This window comes from Neofelis nebulosa, chromosome 1 (assembly GCF_028018385.1).
Source record: "Neofelis nebulosa isolate mNeoNeb1 chromosome 1, mNeoNeb1.pri, whole genome shotgun sequence".
NCBI lineage: Eukaryota > Metazoa > Chordata > Mammalia > Carnivora > Felidae > Neofelis > Neofelis nebulosa.
In genome coordinates, this window is record NC_080782.1 from 224,609,009 (window position 1) to 224,630,426 (window position 21,418).

Below are 21,418 nucleotides of genomic sequence, written 5' to 3' on the forward strand. Positions count from 1 at the left end.
GTTGCTGAACAGCAAACTAGGGTCAATTTAATGTTAACCAGGACAATTCTGCCCACTGAACAGATGATAACAAAAGAGTAAAAGAAGTTCAAACCATTGGAAAGGACTAGAACTGGTAGCTGGAAATATAAATACCCAAACAAATGGTTTTAACTGAAATTTCCTCACTGTGAAGAAGTAACACACTATCTCCTCTGTTCTTCTTAATGCTCTGTGGTTCATATATATGGTAATTGAACCACATCGAATTGTAGATATTGGACGATTTTTAACTTACAAAAAATGGCAACTTCATATGGTTTTATTTAGATATTAAAATAAGTGTATAAAATCTGGTTTATTAGTCTAAACATAAATTATGTATTCATTTTAAAAATCTTTTAAAGTATGACTTACGTTTCTTAGTTTTGCAATTTTACCTATATATAACCCCAAACAAGGTCCTACTAATGACTTGTTGAAAAGTGTCTAGAAATAGAGACAAGTATTGAAGAAAATTAACAGCTTCTTTAGGGTTTTGTCTAAAACCCCAAATGGTAATGAGAACACCACAGGTGGTCCCTGTGGAGACCCACTCATTCCATTGCATTAGCAGAAACCTTCAATGGATTGATTAGTATATGTGCTGCCGAAGCGAGCACTCAATGGATTGATTAGAAAAACATCAACTTGTTCTCCTAACTTAATCCATCCTTGAATCTTTTAGATGTTTTCTCTCTCCTAGGAGTCTGCTACAGAGTATTCTAAATCACAACATACTTTTAAATTTCTTTTTTTAAGTTTATTTGTTTATTTTTGTAGTAATCTCCACACCCAACGTGGGGCTTGAACTCATTACTCTGAGATCAAGAGTCACGTGTTTTTCCGACTGAGACAGCCAGGTGCCCCGACTTTTAAATTTCTTTAATAAAGTTAAACCACGGTCTATCAAATGAAGAACAATAATTTAATAAATAGTTTCAAAATCTATCTATAAACCACACATTTTCTAAAATGTCTATATAGCAAGTAAACCTGAGCAAACATATTTCCAAATGGTCCTCTAATTATACCATAAGCCTTCTTTAAAAATACAATTCTTCAACTAAAAGACAATAGCCATTTAATCATACATATATATACCAGAAGCATTTCACTAGCATCAACTAAGAGATTCAATGCTCTGCTAATGTGGATTCAGATAAATAAGCATAAAGAATCTCTAGGAAAAAATCACTGATTATATAATAAAAGTTTCTCAATTATATATAGCACGTTAGAATTAAGAGAATGAAATGCATATGTCTGGGGCTCCTGGGTGGCTCAGTTGGTAATGCATCTGACTCTTGATCTCAGGTCAGGTCTTGATCTCAGGGTCATGAGTTCAAGCCCTGCACTGGGCTCCACGCAGGCATGGAGTCTACTTTAAAAAAAAAAAAAAAAAGCATAATGTTTTCTGCAGTTATGCTACTCACTTGTTTTATATAGAAAAATGTTATTTCTTTAAATAAATTAAAGATTTTTGAGTTGTAAGAGGAAAACTAAAACTAGTACATAGACTACTTATAAGAAATTACAGCATTGTTTTTAAAAATATAATAACTAGAAGTTATCTAATGAGATACCACTTGAATGCTCATTACAGAATGATTTTACTGAAAGTACAAAATAAGGAGACTCCAAAGTAATGAGCTTGTACTTCACAAACATGTGCAAGTAGATCCATAGAACACGCTACCTGCTAACAAACTAGAGAAAGGGTTTAGTACAACTTACGGCTATGGGCTTCTGGGCTCCAGCTGGTGGTCTCCATTCATTTCTATGTAATATTTCCTTCCTTTTAACAGGCACTGATATCCTTGATCTTGGTAGGCACTTTCCCTGGAATCTCGCTTTCTGTATTTTAGAATCTTATTTAACCAAAATAAAACAACTTCAATTTCTTTAAAATGTTCGCATTTTAGTATCGATGCTTGTGAGAGTATAAACGTAAGGGACATATCGTAACACAGTAAGCTCACTTTAGCCAGAGATATTTAGACCCAGTGGGACAAGTGCTGATGGAAAACCACCATGCATTTAAAAAAATGCTTATTTATTTTGAGAGAGAGAGGCACAGAAAGGGAGAGAGGATCCCAAGCAGGCTCCACGCTGTCAGTGCAGAGCCTGACGCGGGGCTCGATGCCACGAACTGTGAGATCACGACCTGAGCCCAGATTAAGAGTTGGACGCTTAAGTGACTGAGCCACCCAGGCGCCCCACACCATGCTTTTTCTTTGAACAGAGAAAACCGTTCTATCCAGGGTTCCTTCACATATTTCTAGTAATATATAACACTACTTTTAAAAAATTAGGGATTAATGCTAACATTGACAGAGACAGCATGCATCAGATATGTACAAGTAATAACCAGATATGTACAATAATCAGACATGTACAAGTAATAATCAGATATGTACAAGTAATTACATATAGTCATCACAGCTTGGGTTATAGGCCACATCACTCATGCCACGTTGTTGTTTTCAGTGTATGAGCAGGTTTCTAACATGTCTGTGTTTGTCACCATCAGGCTTTTTTCCTGTTTTCCTTTCTTTCTTATATTAGAAATGTGGACAGCATGCTTTTTCTCACCCTCCACTTATCCACTTTTGAAATGTCCTCAATCTAGGCCCACACATAACTACACCAGACCAAATTACACATGGCAGAGGGACTCATTCACTCTTCTTCCCTTGACAACTTTCCTCAAGTTCAGTTTCTCTATCACAGTAGATAGATTTCCCTGACTCCTTGGGGAGATTTTCTCCTCCTCTTCACCCTTTCAGTTCAGACATTTGGTTATGACTAAGTCTATGCTGCTCTTATTTCACAACATCAATGACACTGGTAATTTTGTCTTCTTTAATGACTCTCTCTCTCTCTCTCTCTCTCACACACACACACACACACACACACACACGCACAGAGCACATCATCAGCTGACTCCTGAAACCACCACTAAAATTGTTTTTCTATTGATCATGACCATAAAGTATTACCTGCTTCCTTCAGGGGTCATATAATAAAGATCACACTATTACCAATTATGTCTGAGGTACTAACTTAAGCTCTAAGGGGCCTTTGCAAGAGAATTCCGAATCGCCAGTCTATCCTCTCTGTTTTTAAAAAATAAGCTTCATCTCATTGTCCCAGGCCTGTCTGTGAACCTTCTCTTACTGTCTCTTTCCTATGCAAAAGTTAGGTTAGGATTCTATTTCTTTTTTTTTTTTTTTAATTTTTTTAAACTTATTTATTTATTTTGAGAGAGAGAGAGAGAGAGAATATGCTGGGGAGGGGCAGAAAGGAGGAGAGACAGAATCTCAAGCAGGCTTTACACCATCAGCATACAGCCCAGTGTGGGGTTCGAACTCACAAACTGTGAGATCATGACGTAAGCCAAGGTCAAGAATCAGACGCTTAACTGACTGCACCTCCCAGGCACCCCATGATTCTACTTCTTCAAGTGTCTCTTTATTCGTAAATCCACTGCTTCTTGAAGTTTCCTAACTAATGAGAAGAGAGGACATAAGTCATCCAGATCATGCGTCGGCTAGATATACAGGCACCACCATTAGTCACCATTCAACAAGATGATTTTTCTCCTGCTTCCACTACTCATATTCTTTAAACATCCATATTTGGTGTATTTGGTGGAATTTCTGTACTAATGTTGCCAGCCATATATCCCAACTCACTGTGTGAGATGCACATAAGACAGGTGTTTTGATCACACGGTCAAATCGTTCTTACCTTGGATCCCCTTCCCTGGAGATTGAGAAGCCAATGATCTTGCTTTATGAGTGATGCTGTGATTGAATTCCTCGTGCGTGACCTAAGATGAAACACATGTGTCAAGGACTTGCTAACCAGAATCTCTGTCAAAATCCACACAGAATCACCTCAGAGCTCACCTCAGGAGTCAAGTATCTGGCAATAAGATTCTCTAAAAATGGCCTTTTCAAAATGGAATTAATAGATGGCCGATCTCTGGGAGAGACTTCGAAGAGCTGAGATATCAAGGCCTGCAGGTCATGGGAAAACCTCGGGGATATTGGGGCAAAATGTGCTTGACAAATCTTCAGAACCAGCTGGTGTAAGTTGTTACCCTCAAACTGGAAGGACAAGGAATAATGATCCTAAGTCAGAGAAGAATTCAGTACTTGCATGTAAAGTAATACTAAGAAACAAAACAGAATTTCCAGCAGGTGCTCACCACCTGTGCCCCCATCGGCGGGCACGCTGCAGGGACACACTCTCACACTTGGGGTGGGGCCCTCTGCCTGTCGCCCTCAGATTCCTGCACTCCAGAACTGGGGGTGCCAGAACTGACCGCCCTTCCCTTTTCCGGCTGAGGGACCCTTGTGAAAGCAGTCCCTTTGCCTTTGCCCAATCCGGACTTTTTAAATAAACAAAGTGGAATTTGAATCTCAAAAAAAAAAAAAAATGCGAAAACAAAAAACAATGTTTTAAAGCTTCATTTGGAAGCACCATAGTCCACCCTAAATTGTTGTCATCAACTAATACTTCATGAGTAGGTATTATAGGTAGTTACCCAATGTGATGTCATGTTACGTAAAACAAGGTTTTTTTAGTTTTAATTTTTCCTTATTATCAAAATAATATGTATTCATTCTAAAAAACGAGAAGGTATAGGAAGCTACAAAGAAGGCAAGTACATATGATTTTCCCGGCCAGCGGTATATTTCCTTCTAGTCTTTTTCAAAATAATGTTTATTGGGGTGCCTGCCTGGCTCAGTGCGGGGTTGTGAGTTCAAGCCCCATGTTGGGCATAGAGCTTACGTTAAAAAAAAAAAAAAAAGAAAGAAAAAGTAAAATAATGTTTACAGAGTTGAGGTCATAATAACATGAAATTTTACATCTTGCTTTCTAAATTAATATGACATAAACATTTCCTCAAAAATTCCTCATGAACCAGAAAACCTTCCATTTTGTGAAGTCATTGGTTATTTACACATAATAATAATGCTCAGCAGCCTGGGGTGGCTGTAAAGATCCCGTTTTGATCAGGCCCTTACTAGCTGTGTGGCCATTGACAATAATAGTAATAATTAATAATAACAGTAATAACAGCAGAAAAGAGTTAACACAGCAGGTTAAGGACTGCTCTCCTTAGAAGAACCTGCTAACTATATTGCACCTTGGCTGGCATCTGGGAACTCACATTGCAGGAGAGTTCCCACCACCCTCTAAATATTCAGAGTGGCTTTCTTTGCCTATACCACTTGTGCAAATAACATGGTTTACGCTGATCACCTGCCTTCTTCCTGGGACTCTGGAAGCTTAGTATATGCCAAATATAGGGTGCCTACATGACCAGTGCCACATAAAAACCTTGGGCACCGGGTCTCTAAAGAGCTTCTCTGGTTGCTAACATGTCACATGTGCTGTCACAACATGTTGCTGGAGAAATTAGCGTATCCTGTGTGACTCCATTGGGAGAGGCTCTTAGAAGCTTGTGCTTGGTTTCCTATAGACTTCACCCCATGCACCTTTCCCCTTTGCTGATCATATTCGCACACAATGTATTTATTTTTATTTTTTTAACAATTAACTTTTTACGTTGATTTATTTTGAGAGAGAGAGCGCACGCTCAGGTGAGCAGGGGAGGGGCAGAGAGAGGGAGAGGGAGAATCCCAAGCCGACTGCACACTGCCAGCACAGAGCCCCATGTGGGGCTCAGACTCACAAACCGTGAGATCATGACCGGAGCTGAAATCAAGAGTCGGACACTTAATCAAATGAGCCACCCAGGTGTCCCTCACATGATTTATTTTTAATGAAAATATTCTATGTATACTATTCTCTAACCTGGATATTTAAGTTGGACATCTTTCCATGTCAGTATATATAGGTCGACCATTCATCTTAATATCTTGTCCATATAATTTTTAACAATCTAATAACTCCAAACATTAACCTTTTTCCTCTCAAAAGTTAATTTCACTTACACAGTTTCAATAATTCAAGATTAATTTGACAATTAATATACTCACCGGATGCTTGAGTGTGCAAAGCTCATATAAGACACAGCCAAGAGACCAAATATCCCTGGGGAAGACAAGAGTTCACATGCCAAGAAATATCCATAATTCCGAATTAAAGCCTTTATCCTTACAGTGCTTTGTATTTGTGTATCTTTACAATTTTATAGGTTGACCAGTTTTTTTTTTTTTACAAATGCGTTCAGATACGTTATCTACTCTTAGTCCTAAGAGATAAAATTAAAACAATATGTAGTTTGTCAGAATCCCAGCAGAGAAAAGATACACAAACTCTGCTACAATCTGAGGGCTCAGGGTTTACTTCAGCTTCATGTGCTCAAAGAAAATGTGTGTATGTATGGGATTTTGAACAATTCAGAGGAAGAAGGCAGGACTCAAACACAGATTTGTTTTGATTCAAAGGGGAAAATCGGGTTGATTTACAAAGGTATATTCTACTCCAGGCTATTGACAGAACCAAAGTTCTACTAAGTAAGGACATAGCAGTTGGCACTCCATAAACTGAAAAATGTGCTAACAATACATGATTGGAGACTTGTTCTTTAGTACTTATATATGACTGGTTTAATAAGGAGCTACTTTATAGAACAGAAAGCATCATTAAATCTAAAAAAACTGAAAAAAACATAATGAGAAGTGAAAAAAAAGTGAACACAAGGATTCAGTACAGTGAGGAAAAGGGTTCCACTGCTTCGCAATACTTCCTCTGTGTGCAGCAGGAGCCGAGAAAGACATCCCAAAGGCTTGAGGAAATGAAGGGTGATGATTATAGAACAGGTAGGAAACAACTTCCAGCTGTTTCCTAGCATTTTTCTAAGAGTTTCTAGAAACTCACTGGCCCCACTTCCTACGATCACACAGAATTTTGTCTTCACTGGGTCATCTGTAGGTCCCCTCCCCTGTCCCAGAGCGCCCCCTATAGCCAGGGTGGTCCAACAGGGAATGCAGCCACTGGGACGGATGGGAACATGTACAAGTCTTACACCACCCTGTTTGTGGTGCGGACTATGGTGAACCAGGGACTGGTTTTCTGAGCTAAAGCGGGGTACCCAGCTGATTTTTGCTAAGGTTTCCAATTATCAGAAACACCAAATCAGTTTACTTAAATGTTGATTCAAATTCTTAAAAAGCAGTACAAGGAAACAAAACAATGCTGCTGACCCAGGGCTCTTCTCTGGACAGTCTGCCCTCCCACCCAGGTTGCACCAGCTGCCTTGCTGCTTAACTTGAGGCCAAACCCCCTCTTGGGACTAGAGGCTATTAAAAAAAAAAAAGCCTGTTTTTCTATGCAGAGAAATGTTTACTATTCTTTTTTAGAAATCTCTGCCATCTGGGCTTTGCCCTCCACTTATCTCTTGCAAAGTCAAACAGCCAAACATCTCTTGGGGATTTTCCTAAACAAATGGAAAATTAACTCCCAGAAGGAACTCAGTCTTCCTGATAAGCCAACAAGGTCATCTGGCAGCCAGCTTTGAAAAGTGGATTTTTGGGGCGCCTGGGTGGCGCAGTCGGTTAAGCGTCCGACTTCATCCAGGTCACGATCTCGCGGTCCGTGAGTTCGAGCCCCGCGTCAGGCTCTGGGCCGACGGCTCGGAGCCTGGAGCCTGTTTCCGATTCTGTGTCTCCCTCTCTCTCTGCCCCTCCCCCGTTCATGCTCTGTCTCTCTCTGTCCCAAAAAAAATAAATAAAAAAAAACGTTGAAAAAAAAAAAATTAAAAAAAAAAAAAGAAAAGTGGATTTTTTTTTCCCCTTCTTACATAGAAGTAAAAACTACCTCATGTTCACCTTTTCCTACTGCGTATATCAATACTACTCCTGAACAGTGGGCTTAGTATCGTATTCATAAAACTAGCTGGGTTTTAAAGCTGGAAGATACCTTAACAATTACCTGGCCCACACTCTCTGTTCCTGCTAGGGGAACTGAGGCCCACAGAGGTTAACCGACTTGGTCGAGCTGGTGACGGGGCTCTGCCACCAGACCTCCCTGCCTTCTATCTGACCCATCCACAACACTTTCCCGTATTTGGCTAAATAGCGTTTAGAAGGTATGAAGAGCAAATAGAAAGACGGACATCACAGTGACTGCAATTTTTAATATTCCTTTTATCACCTGTATTTTTAAGTGAAGTGGCCAAGATAGTCACTGGGGTCCCCATTTCACACATGAAGAAAATGCAGTTACATAAGTACCATAAGAAAAAGAGAACCTACCAGCGTCAGTACTGAGACTTTCAAACCAATAGTCGGTAACTCACGTTTTATTGTTGTAGGGTTTATTCTGACAGATCTCTGGGGACAGGTAGTAAGGTGTTCCAATACAAGTTCTAGCAAGTTCCATGGAACTAGCAAATCATATTAAATAATAAAACCACACAGTTTATTACTGGAGTAAGAAAAGGCTTAAGACACAGACATGCAAGAAAAAAAGTATAAAAATGGATAACACAAAATTTGATGAATGCACATACTGAAATAAAGCAAACATATTGCATACTAATAACAAGAATAATAAAGTTAGTTGATTTTTTTTAAAGTTAGTTGATTTTTAAGTTTATAATTTACCTCCCCAAAATCAATACATAAAACAGATTTATGGCTCAAAGACTCCACAAAGAAGTACAATTGTTATATTATAAAACTCTTAGATGCAGAAAGAATTCTCCCTTTCCAATTACCAAAGTAATGCAATCTCACGGCTTAAAATTTGGAAAACACGAAAGTGAATAAAGAAGAAAAAAATTACCCAGAATCTCACTACCCCAAAACAGCTATTATTTAAAATTTGGATATATTTCCTTCTCATCTTTTTTCCAGGCATATTTTTCATATGACTGTGATCACGGAGTATTTAAAATTCAGAATTCCATTTTTTGCCTTCATATGACAAAGTTTGTTCCCATGTCATCAAGAAGTCTTCAAAATCATAAATATAAATGGCTACATAATATTCAGGTCCACGCTTATGCCGTGTTTTATAAAATTTACCTATTTCCCAATTATAAGACATTTAAATTATTCCAAATTTCAAACTATTCCCTGAGAACAAATTCCCAGGAATAGAATGATTAAAAATCTCTTGATACTTATTACCACTAAATTGTCTTCCAAAGCAGTTGCATCGATACATTCCCCGGAGCATGTGTGAATTTGCCTGTTTCACTAAATGCACTAGCTTTGTGCGTATTCAGTCACATCTCCTGTGATAAGCTTATCTCACACTACACAATACTGCCACCATCATTGTATTATACCGAGATTTATCTTGGAAATTTTACTCTCAGACCAAGTATCATCTGAATGACTTAAGGCATTTATAGAAATAGTTATCTCAAATTATCTGGAAACCAAGCTTTTAATATCTTAATTCATGATACCTAAAAATACATATTTTGGCTGTTATGAATAGAAAGAAAAAGGATTTTTAAAAGCACTTACTTGTTCAGAACTCTTGCTATCCCGAAGTCCCCGAGCTTTGCAACCATTCCATTCTTGCTAAGAAAAATGTTCTATAAATAGAGAGAATGCTATGTTGTGGGAGATATTTCAAGAAAACAACAAGATTGGTTTCTGTCTTGATCTTCTCTCTGAACTCCTACCTGTGCTTTTATGTCCCTGTGTAAGATCTTCCTGTCGTGAATATATTTTAGTCCTAGAGAAATCTGTACAAACCAACTCAGAATCTGTAGAGGGAACATTAAACGAAACCGGTCAGTGGTCTGGTGGTCATTGAAATGTCTTCATGATAATGTACAAAAAGAGAGAAATGGCACATTTGTGTGTCCAAACTTATATGAATGAAACTACTGGAAATACCATCTTCTCACATTATTCTCTTTTTATAGCTAGAAAAATGGAGGTTGCAAAAGGCAATTTGAATGCACTGGTATCAAAGTACAGAAAAAGTACAGAAAAAGATAAGTAGAAGCAGGGGAGAGAGGGAGGCAGTTCATGATTTTCTTTTTTCTTAACACTGGTCTGCTAACTGCACTAGGACAGTAGATAAGCAGCATTTCCTGATAACCCTGGTGCCATGAGGGTTTCCTTTTCAGTGGAAAGAGGGTGCCCAGGGCACTCTTTTCAGTGAAAAGAGGGTGCTTTTCCCAGAGGGAAAGCAGAAGAGGCAGAGAATCTATGAGGTTGTTAACAATTTTAATGAATTATCAATATGTATCGAATATAAAAACAACAAATATCTTACTTTTAAAACTTAATCTCCTTTCTTAGTCTTGATTTTATTTTCTCTTAGCTGGCCATGAGCCTCTTTTTAAAAATGTGTTCTAGGCCTGTAAAGATTTCCTTAAACTATTCTAAAATTTCATTGGTTCTTTGGATGCCAGGTTACACAGAAAAAGAAAAACAAAAGGAAAAAAGCTATACTCCAGATGCTAAGATTGTTATAATTTTCATTCTTTTCCAACAGAGGGAAATGTAACTCAAAATTTTGTAGAGAAAAGTATTTTTATTAAATGAAGCAAAATAATACCTGGATAGGAAGAAAGGAGGGTTTCTACAAATATGGAATTTAATATAAAATGTAAATGAACATAGGAAGAATGCGTGATTAAATTTGCAAACTTTATAGAGATCCTGATTCCTGAATCATCTGTCTATTCAAACTATTCTATTGTGTGCCGTAGAAAATGATATAGGCATGAGGCTCTTACATGGTAGAACAGAACAAAGAAACAAATGGCCGAAAGAAAGATGGCAGGCCATTCCTGTGCACGGCTCCAGGCAGTGGCCTGCCTTATCCATCACACAGGCCCGATTCAGAATCCCTTCTACACACACATACTTGCTGTCTCCTTCATGAGTACAGCTCCCAGGAGGGTTCCAGAGGAAGCTCCGAGTATGGAAGAAAAATGTGTTTGTGCAAAGAGGGAATGGGAATTGAGGCCATTATTCTTCACCTTTTCTCTCCTCTTTCTTCATAATCAATGAAACTAAATAGCCGATTGCCACGAAGGCCTTCCATGCTCCCTAGCAAAGTGGGATAGCTATTTTAAAACAGCATACTAAATGGTAAAAGGAAGAAGAGTAAAGCTATAAATATGTCACATTTGAAATGGCTGAGGAACATCCACATTCACATTTTTTTAGCCAGGAAGATTTATCTCAAGGGCATCCTACATGAGATTGTCCAAAAATACACTATCGTTTCTCAAAGTTCACTCTCAAAAAGAGATTCAATTTCAGTTCAATTGCAAACATGTTCTGGACTAAATCTATCAAGAATATTGATACACTGTTTTATGATTTAAATTTTCTCTACCAGCAATCATGCTGTATATAAATCATGCTGTCTATTACTTACAGCACTATAAATCTAATTGCCCCTCATACAAATTGAAAGGCAAAATGGAGGTGTTTTTACCTGATCTTCGCTAAATAACACTCCCCGTTGTCTATGGATCCTTTTCATGAGATCCCCTCCGTCACAATACTCCATCACAATAAACAGCCTATTGTTCTCTGTAAGAAAAGGCATCATTCATTACCTTTCATGTTCCCGAAGATGGAGAATATAACAGAAAAATGCAGTATGCAATTATTAAAAACTCTGGCTGTAGAATCATGATGGACTGGGTTCTCATCCCACTTCACCACTTAACATTTCTTAGCTCTGTGACTCCGGGCAAGTTATTTAAATTTCTCTGTGCGTCATTATCTCATCTGTAAGGTGGAGATCATAATATAGAAACTCCTCTCAGGAGTGTCATAAAGGTTAAACAAGTTAATCCATGTCAGATGCTTAGAACAATGCCTGCATATAAAGAAGAGTTCCATCAATGTTAACAATTGTTATTAACACATTCCTGCAAGATGTGAGAAATCTGCTGTAAAATAGCAGCCGGGAATCTTAACCAAAACCCCAGGAAGAATTAATAGACCTTTGAACTTGAGTATAACCTTTTATTTATATGGCACGTACTCAGCTATGTTGTTGAGAACAATACGCACTCTTCTCAACTGACCTCTGCCTGACCTACTTTCTAGAGTAATGCGCATTCTCCATTCCTGCTGCCCACTCAGGGTTTCCACTCGTGGCTACTGGCCTCTCTAGCCTGCTCAGCTACCTCTGTTCCCACTAATTCTCACCAAGATCATCGTGTGCATTCCCAAATCTGCTTAGGCCAATTATACTTGTTATTACAATTATTGCATGAACTGATGAAATACGAATGGAAAAAGAGCGATGTGATTATTTCTACAAAACCTATGTTGAATACTGTGGAGAACTCAATAAAAGCGAATAGCTTTAAAAAAAAAAAATGCCATCGACCTAAACGTTGGATAAGACAAGTGGAAAATAACCAAGAAAGCTTTAAAAAGATTGGAGCTTTAAAAAGAAAGCTTTAAAAAGCTCTAAAAAGAAATGGAGGAGAGTCGCCTATGTAAGAATATTCAGAACTCTATGCAATGAACGCATAATCAAAGATGAGGCTTCGGTCTTATGTCAAAAGTTTGGCAAGTGACTGTGCATTTATAGATGAAAATTAAACACGTTTGTATGATTTCCTGCTTAACCAGCCTTTCCCCTTAACCAGCCAGCTGCCAGTGGGGCTCCTGTTAGGAAATGGCTCCTACTCACTTATTCACGTCTCCTGCTATTTTATGGGTTCCCTGCAGACAGAGCCCACACTTTGCTCTTCTGTATTCCCTGCACCTAGCACAGTAGAAGGCACATGGAAGGGGCTTAATCAAGTTTGGTTAAGTGGTTTCATAAAACATGTAAGGAACACAAAAACATGGCACAAAATCAGGGGTGAATCTCCCTAGTGTTTTGCCCTATAGTGACTGAACATCCACTAAATGCCAGAATCTCTTGCCAAATAGCTATCATTTGCTACCTCTCTCTTTCAAGTAGCTCAAACCAACTTTAAAGTGGCCGCGAGCACCCTGACAGCATCTGCCCTCGGTTGTGGTTGCATCTAATTCACAAACTCAGTGCTCCTTTCACATAACACTTCAATGCCCACCTCCCTCCTCAAATGGGACAGATCCATTCATTCATCCACTGACTTTTACCGAGGACATGCCAAGGAATGCGGTGCTGGGAATAAAAGGTAAATAAGCCATCCTTCCTACACAAGGTGTGGACCGTAGAGTTGGCAAATCAGTGAGTACACGTGAGAAGAGCTAAGTGGAAGTCTGTGCCCTGGAGGGCAAAGGGGACAAGAGCCAGTCGAGGACAGACTTGGGGAGTCTACGAGGGTCTTAAGAAGGTATTTCCTGACACACCCTAATCACCTAGGGATCAGTTATTTTCAGGAACATATTACTTTTAGGAGAGCTACTGTTTCTCATAGCTGAGTCATTGAAAGGGCTGCCACAGTGATGAAGGGATGACAATCTCAAAACCACGGAACAGTCAAAGTCAGGAAAGCTAAGGACAAAGGGTTCCATTTTACTCACTTTCCACCAACCTACAATTCACTCAGCCTTACACTGGCTTTCCGTGAAAGAAATTAATTGGCTGGTTCAGAAGTAATCATGGCTGAGCCATCTTAAAAAAAACTATTTGGGTCAATGAGCATCATTTGGCTCTAAATATCCATTGCCTCCCCACTAGCTACTGTTAATTTCATATTTAAATGGGGTTAGAACTGTCTGGAAATATCATTTATGTTCTCAAATTTTCCATCTGTTTAAGAAGAATAAGCACGGTAGGAGGGGGAAGAGGTATGAGAAAGGATTTTGTTCTCACCGCCTCCAATCCCATTGATGGAAATAAAGAATGCAATACACTGGCACGATAACACAGCAGATTATATGCCACGTGAGCAAGCGTTTGGAGGTGCTCAGAGCAGAGGTGACAGAGGTCCCTTTCTGCAAATATTAAGACTGTATTTGGTCTTAAAGAATATTTGACAATGCAGAGAAGAGGAAAAGGATGCTCTAAAAAGGAAGTACAAGACATACAGTAGGGCAGCAACTTCTGGAACTATAGAGCTCATGGGTCATTGACCTTTCAAAACTATTTAGGGACACTAATAGTAGGGACTGACATTAAGCAACTTTTCTGTTGTCAAATTCCAACACTTAAAAAACAACTGCTGTAATTACTTAATTCTAAACTGCACTTTTAAAAAGTTAGGATTGCATCTTACAGACATTGGCATCTTCTAATCGGTTGCTGGGGGCCCAGCAGTCTTGGTGTTATTATACCGCCTGCATAACCTTAACCAATTTACACCTTAACCAATTTAATTTGCTTATAGTTGCCTTTTTATGTATGCACAAGAGTAATAGAAAGTAAATAAGTCTAAAAAGGCTCTTTTGGTACACATTAAATACAGAATTGTGATAAAAAAGCACTGTGTTAGGGTCTAATTGACAGTATTGTTTCTTGTAATTAGCACAGAATGGTGTATCTTGTAACTAATGGCCTCTAGATTTGATGAAATATCATCCATTACCACATCATTCCATAAATAAAAGCATTTTAGCACCCCACATCAAGGAGGGACACAGAATCGGCCTAAAGAATAAAAATACCTCCTGCTATTCTCCCTTGCTCATTGTACTCTACTCACACTGACTTCCCAGTGCGCTCTGTGCCAGGTATGAGATTCTGTACTATTTACAAGCCTGTGACTATTTCACAGATGCAGGGACATGCGACTCCTGGGCCAGAGGCAAAGGACTTTATTACTCTTGGCAAAAGCAGGAGTCAGAGCTTCACGTTAGCGCTCGTTCTCTGTGTCCCCCAAACTCCACGGAGGTACAACATGTGAGCCTAGACAAGCATATGCACTGCAGTGGGCCACGTTACAGGAAAGGAACACTGACCTTGAGGAATCTGCTGCATTTTAGTGAGCAGTGAACAAGCCAGCTCCGCCTTGGGAGAAATGTCTCATCCGTCAGTGTCGCTCACTACAAACACAATATGTAGCTGGGTAGACAGCGGTCAGGGCTCTGCATTCCTGGCACACCCAGCAAGCACGTGTGAGATGCTCAGGGCCCACAGCAGATTGCCTCTCCCCAAAGCCTCCTGGCCAATCCTTTAACCCATCAGGCCTGCTCTTGCCTCCTGCCTTTGCAGTGGCTGTTGCTCTGTCCTAGGAAACTCTTCCCCAGAGTTTAGCGTGGCTCTTCAAGTCTTTGCTCAAATGACTGCCCTATTCTAACTTGTTTCCTCACTCCTGCCTCACCCTATTTTATTTTGCCACAGCACTTATCACCTTCTAGTATACGACACAATGTGCTTATTAATTAAGTTAACATTTATTGTCAACCCTCCCCACCCTTTCCTCTGGGCCTATAAAACTCCACAGTCGATAGCAGGCAGAATTCTAAGATGGCCCCAGTGCACACACCTTATGGACTCCTCCCCCAGAGTGAGGGTACAACCTGTAAATACAATGGGCTATCACTCCCATGGTTATGTCATGTCATACAGCGAAGGGGATCTTGCTGATATAACTGAAGTCAGTTGACTTTGAGTTAATAGAAAAGGAGATTTTACTGGTGGGCTTGACCTAAACACAGCATCCATCCAAATCTAAGTCTAGAGGTCAGAGACAGAGGAAGTGAGAGATTCCAAGGGAGAGAAGGCCTACAAAAGGGCAGCTGGCCTCTGGAAGCCCATACCCACCCTAGTGAAGTAGATGAATTCTGCCAGCACCGTGAATAAGCATGGAAGACAATGCTGAGCCTCCGATGAGACAGCAGACCCAGTGGAGAGAGAGACCCTGAGCAGAGAATCCAGAGAACCAAACCCAGACCTGTGATCTAGAGAGGTTAGGAAAAGATAAATGGGTGTTGGTTCAAGCCACTGAATTTGTGGTCACTTGTTACACAGCAACAGAAAACAACAGTGTGGGGGACACTGGCCAATTTTGTTCACCGATGATCCCTAAAACTTAGAACATGCCTAGCATATAACAGGCACTCGATAAATATTTACTGAAAGAATTTAAATGGAATTAACTTAGCTTCAGGAAAAATCTCACTACATCGCCTTATTATTCATATGTTGTTTCAAACTTACAAAAACTTCATACTTTTTATAGATAAACATTTACTGAACTAGAGCCATGGTTCTGTTCAGAGACAAGCTGTTGAGGGTAAACAAAGGCTTTATCTTGACTCTGAGCTGTCCCGGGCTACAAAGAGTTCTGTGGCTTTCAGATAAGCTCCATGTTTCAAGTCCCAACAACCTGCAGGCAAACCATTGTCCTCATTGCTCTAGTTTTCCTAAACACACACTTCAAAAACAAAAAATAAAGCTGCCATAAGAAAGTTTAAGCTTACAATATAAACAGACTCAGTAGAGGTCATTTCTGCTGTACAAATGACCTCTGATTTTAAAACAGTATCTATGTCAACGGTCCTCAAATATTTACCTTGCATAAAGACATATTCCACTCTGTGAAAGTGGTCCAGTCCATGTACTCATTCAGCAATTGTATATTAAGCACCTACTATGTGTTAGATGCTGAGGATCCAGTGCTGAGAAAAGGATTCAATAGATCTACTGTCTTACAGGGACTATCTTACACCAATTCATACCTGTAAACACACACACACACACACACACACACACACACACACACAGTGCAGAGGTGCGGTGCAAGGTCAGGAAGGGGGCTCTGACGGGAACTGTGATCTCGGAGAAAGCCTGAGCGTGAGCGTTAGCCAGACAGAGGGAATAATAGCAATAACCCGAGGAATAAGGAAAAGATTGTCTTCTGGCTTGTTAGGAATCGATGAATAGAAATGTAGGGCACTTATTCAGTGGCTGCCCCTTAGAAGTTGTTCAAAATAACCCAACTCCCTGCTCAGATGTACTGCTCAAGTCCCAAGTAGACCTCAGAAGAACCCTGTTCATACCCAGGAGTTGAAGAGGGCCACACTGAATGCAGAGGTTTTAATTTGTAAGAAACATGGGGCACCTGGGTGGCTAAGTCAGTTGAGCGTCTGACTTCCGCTCAGGTCATGATCTCACGGTTCGTAGTTCGGGCCCCGCATCAGGCTCTGTGCTGACAAGCTCAGAGCCTGGAGCCTGCTTCAGATTCTGTGTCTCCCTCTCTCTCTGCCCTCCCCCACTTTAAAAATAATAAATATTTAAAAAATTGTAAGAAACACAGTGCCCTACACAGTGTAAAAGCTCAAACAGTAGGGGCTATGTATATTTATTTACTGATGTTTACACCCCCTGAGGGTGCTTGAAGGCATCTAGGTAACATTCCTGCTCCATTAACTACCCAGCACGTGTGAACTGAAGCACCCACCCCAGTGCTGGGGGCTGGCACGGGGATGCTCCACGGTGAACCGTGTGCAGCCTTACACACACCTGACATACAGGATATGTGTTTATTGTCTGTCTCTTCCCCCTAGAATGGAGGCCCCATGAGGACAGGACCTTATGCCTGTTTTGTTCACTGTTATATTCCTGGCTCTCAGAACAACGCCTGGCATCGAGGGCACTCAATAAAACTTTGTTAAGTGAGTGAATGGTCTTTGATCAATGCTCCTTTCGTGTTTCGTTTTGTATTTTTACCCCTGGAGCCAAGTGGTGGATGAAGGCAGAAGAGATGTTGTATTCAGGCATCCACAGGAAGGGAATTGCTTCCTTAAAGCTTCTCCCCCTCTGCTTTGGCTGTTTGCTTGGCCACGGTGCGTGGCTGTTCGCCGCCTCTCTGTAAGAGTACTGGACAGCCCACCTGTTGCCCCAGCGCATGCAAGGACTCTCACAGGCAGGATATCCCCTCCTCGTCACCATGTTATTGGGACTGCTGTGCCAACAAGACCGTGAGCTCAGAACGATCGTGAGAAACAGGCCACATCCTAGCAGGGCTCCGACGGTGATGGCGTGGTGGACCCTGTGTCTCGCCCTTTTCTCTGGCTCAGGAGAACAGCGTGCTCCGTACCTGGGTGGCTCCATCACCTGGGCCCCAGACTTAAGACCCTGCCCACTCACAGCCAACGTGCAATGTGAGACATTCATGTGTATTACTGGAGGCCACAATCTAGGAGTTATTAGCATACCAATCATTAACTACTTGAGACCGTAAGAATTAAGGACAGGTAGGAAAACTTGAACAAACTTGGAAAAGTCGTCTACGAAAACTCACTTAGAGAAGAAGTAAAGTCATTGTCTCAAATGACCATTAAGTAAACGGGAAAACGTCTGTTTACGAACCTAATTTATGCACAGTTCCCAGGAACGTATCCCTTATAGATGTCTACGTGACTACACTTTATTAAAACCCTGGAAGCACATTAGAAAGTCAAACCTTGAAACGAACTGAAGAAGGTTACGATGTTGGGATGCTTCATCTTTGCCAGGAGAACTACTTCTTTCGTTGATGCTTCTTTTTCTTGGGTGGGCATCTAAAGTATATTAAGAGAGAATAGTCTGTAAAGATAACTTGCTTTCGAAAACATGCGTTCTGCTCACTGTCATCTGAAATTCTTCAGAATTTCACTGGCTCCTAATGCCACTTCTGAAACTGATCTACGGTGGCAGGAAATGACATCCCTAGAATTAGCAGAGCAGATCTGTATCTAACCAATGGTTTATGACAATTGTAAACAAGAAAATAAATATTTCTGGTGAAGGTGTGCTGTCTTAAAGGTTCAGTTGTGGGGCGCCTGAGAGGCTAAGTCGGTTGAGAGTCCTACTTCAGCTCAGGTCACGATCCCACGGTTCATGGGTTCGAACCCCGCGTCGGGCTCAGTGCTGACCGCTCAGAGCCTGGAGCCTGCTTCAGGTCCTGTGTTTCCCTCTCTCTCTGCCCCTCCCCTGCTTGTGCTCTGTCTCTTTCCATCTCAAAAATAAATAAACATTAAAAAAAAAAAAGGTTCAGTTGCATTGGCGGCATTGTGTTAATTATTCAGGCATCTAGAGGAAACTTATTGGAATATTTATCTTTCAGCAGCAATGACATTCTTTATAAAAATGCAATGTTCCAGCAGCAATCGCTACTGAGAAGAACCAAATGAAATCTTAAGAAGAAGGTCATATATCACATCAATCAGACCAGTAAAATTCTATGTTAAGATGACACCATTTTTCACTTGCAAATAAAAACTGTCTCTTGTGACGTCATTTCTGATTTGATGTACTTTCTTACTATTCAATATATCATCTACTGCCCAGTATTTTTCGATGGTGTTGGTGTCAGTGGCAACGGCCACCCTTCGCTTGCACCTCTATTTCCTCCTTCTCAACCTTTTGCCATCATTTCCACCCTGTCATTTCCACCCTGGCTTCTGGCCTCTGCAGGTCCCCGGTTCCTCTCCACTGCTCCCTCTGTAATGTTCTTCGACACTGGCCCACACTTGATGTGGGAGTTCCCGAATTTCTCATCCTCATTGAGATTTAAGGATTTTGTAAAAATTAACGTTCTCGATCCCAGCCTGACTGCCTCCTACCTGTGTGCCCTTCAGCAAGGCCTTTGAAACTTCTTAGCTTCAGTTCCTTCCACCCCGATTAAACTGCACAGCTGGTGCAAATGAGCTTCAAAACCAAAAGGAACTGGGGCACCTGGGTGGCTCAGTCGGTTAAGCATCCAAATTCAGCACAGGTAATCCCGTGGTTCGTGGGTTTGAGCCCCGTGTTGGGCTCTGCACTGACAGCATGAAGTCTGCTTGGGATTCTCTCTCACCCTCTCTCTCTGCCCCTTGCCCGCTCTCTCTCCCTCTCTCTCTCCCCCCCAAAATAAATAAACATAAAAAAAAAAAAAGAAACTGAAGTATTCTTACCAGGTTGATAGACTTGGCTACTCAACTACTTTAACTGCTATTTTTCAAAAGAACATTATACACAAAATCAAAAGGCAAATGCAGGTAGGTCACTGCATTTTGATGGTTAGGTAAAAATATTGGCAATGTATATGACAAATAGTTCTGTATTTACAATATATAAAGGAGTCCCGGCAAATTAACAAGCAAAGAAAGGCAAATCTGCCAATAGAAATAGGGCAAAATACACGAATGGGCAACTCACAAAAACTAAACAAAAATGACTGATAAAGAGAAAAGAAAATATTCAACCTCACTCAATAATCAAAAGAGCAAGGATGGAAACAAAACTTGATAGCATGCATGTCTCATCAAAAACATGGTCAAAGACAAAAAGAATTTTAGTACACAGGGTTATCCAAACAGCAGCAAAACGGCACTCGTAGACTTCTGCTGTTAAGTATATGAACTGGTAAAGTTTTTCTGGGAAGGAGGTGTTATAAGACGTACTAAGAAACTTTAAAAATGCTCCAGGATCTGACTTAGTAATTCTTCCAGAAATTTATCCAAAGAAAATAATCAGAAACGTGCTTCAGCACTCTCCTATGACAACCTTCATCACCATGTTTTACTATTAGTTTTTTATTTCTTTAATTTTAGTTTTTAAGTTGATTTTGTTTATTTTGAGAGAGACAGAGACAGTGCGAGTGGGGGAGGGGCAGAGAGAGCAAGAGAGAGAGAGAGAGAGAGAGAGAGAGAGAGAATCCCAGGCAGGCTCTGCACTGTCAGCACAGAGCCCGATGAGGGGCTTGAACCCACAAAACCACAAGATCATAACATGAGCCGAAACCAAGAGTCCAACTCCCAACTGACTGAGCAGGCACTCTTATTATTAGTGTTTTAATTACTATCATAATACACACTTGTGATTTTAAAAAATATCTGAAGCCAGACAGAAGTGAGCACAATGGAAATGAAACTTCCCCTTGTCCACAACCCCACTCATTCCACGAATTCTTATGCCGTAGGAGTAATTGCTGTTAATTGCTAAACCTTTCTATAAATCTTTTAATTTTATTTTTTTAAGTTTATTTATTTATTTTGACAGAGTACACAGGAGAGAGAGAGAGAGAGAGAGAGAGAGAGAGAATATATCCCAGGCAGGCTCCACAACATCAGTGCAGAGCCTGATGCAGGACTTGAACTCATGAACTGTGAGATCATGACCTGAGCAGAAACCAAGAGCCAGACACTTAACTGACTGAGCCACCCAGGCTAAACCTTTTTATTTAATGCACATATAGGTAAACACACATACATAGTCTGTTTAATAAAAATGACTCATATTAGGGGAGCCTGGGTGGCTCAGTCAGATAAGTGCGTGACTCTTGATTTTGGCGCAGGTCATGAGCTCACGGTTTGTGGGTTTGAGCCCCGCATCAGGTTCTGTGCTGACAGCTTGGAACCTGGAGCTTTCTTCGCACTGTGTGTCTCCTTCTCTCTCTGTACCCCATCCCCCTACTTGTGCTCTCTGTCTCTCAAAAATAAATAAAAACATTTTTAAAAATAAAAAAAAAAAATAGCCCAGAGATGGGGTGCCTGGGTGGCTCAGTTGGTTAGGCGTCCAACTTTTGATTTCAGCTCAGGACACGGTCTCTGGGTTTGTGAGTTTGAGCCCTGCA

The 21,418-nt window shown here is 40.5% G+C and overlaps 1 protein-coding gene across 8 annotated transcripts in view; it reads right to left on the bottom strand.

The window, feature by feature from the left end:
- The window catches only part of NEK5 (NIMA related kinase 5), a 62,081-nt gene that overhangs the window by 33,535 nt on the left and 7,128 nt on the right, over positions 1 to 21,418 (bottom strand). For 6 of the 8 annotated variants that reach the window (XM_058686433.1, XM_058686432.1, XM_058686435.1 and 3 more), the window contains 9 exons: positions 18,287 to 18,383; positions 11,419 to 11,516; positions 9,641 to 9,724; positions 9,480 to 9,550; positions 8,300 to 8,386; positions 6,036 to 6,090; positions 3,933 to 4,133; positions 3,772 to 3,853; positions 1,756 to 1,889 (listed from right to left, as the gene is read on the bottom strand). In XM_058686433.1, the coding sequence (XP_058542416.1) occupies positions 1,756 to 1,889; positions 3,772 to 3,853; positions 3,933 to 4,133; positions 6,036 to 6,090; positions 8,300 to 8,386; positions 9,480 to 9,550; positions 9,641 to 9,724; positions 11,419 to 11,516; positions 18,287 to 18,383 (909 nt within the window). Of the gene's footprint in view, positions 1 to 1,755; positions 1,890 to 3,771; positions 3,854 to 3,932; positions 4,134 to 6,035; positions 6,091 to 8,299; positions 8,387 to 9,479; positions 9,551 to 9,640; positions 9,725 to 11,418; positions 11,517 to 11,542; positions 11,667 to 18,286; positions 18,384 to 21,418 lie in introns of those variants that run through there. The other 2 variants (XM_058686443.1, XM_058686450.1) reach the window with 2 other exon arrangements.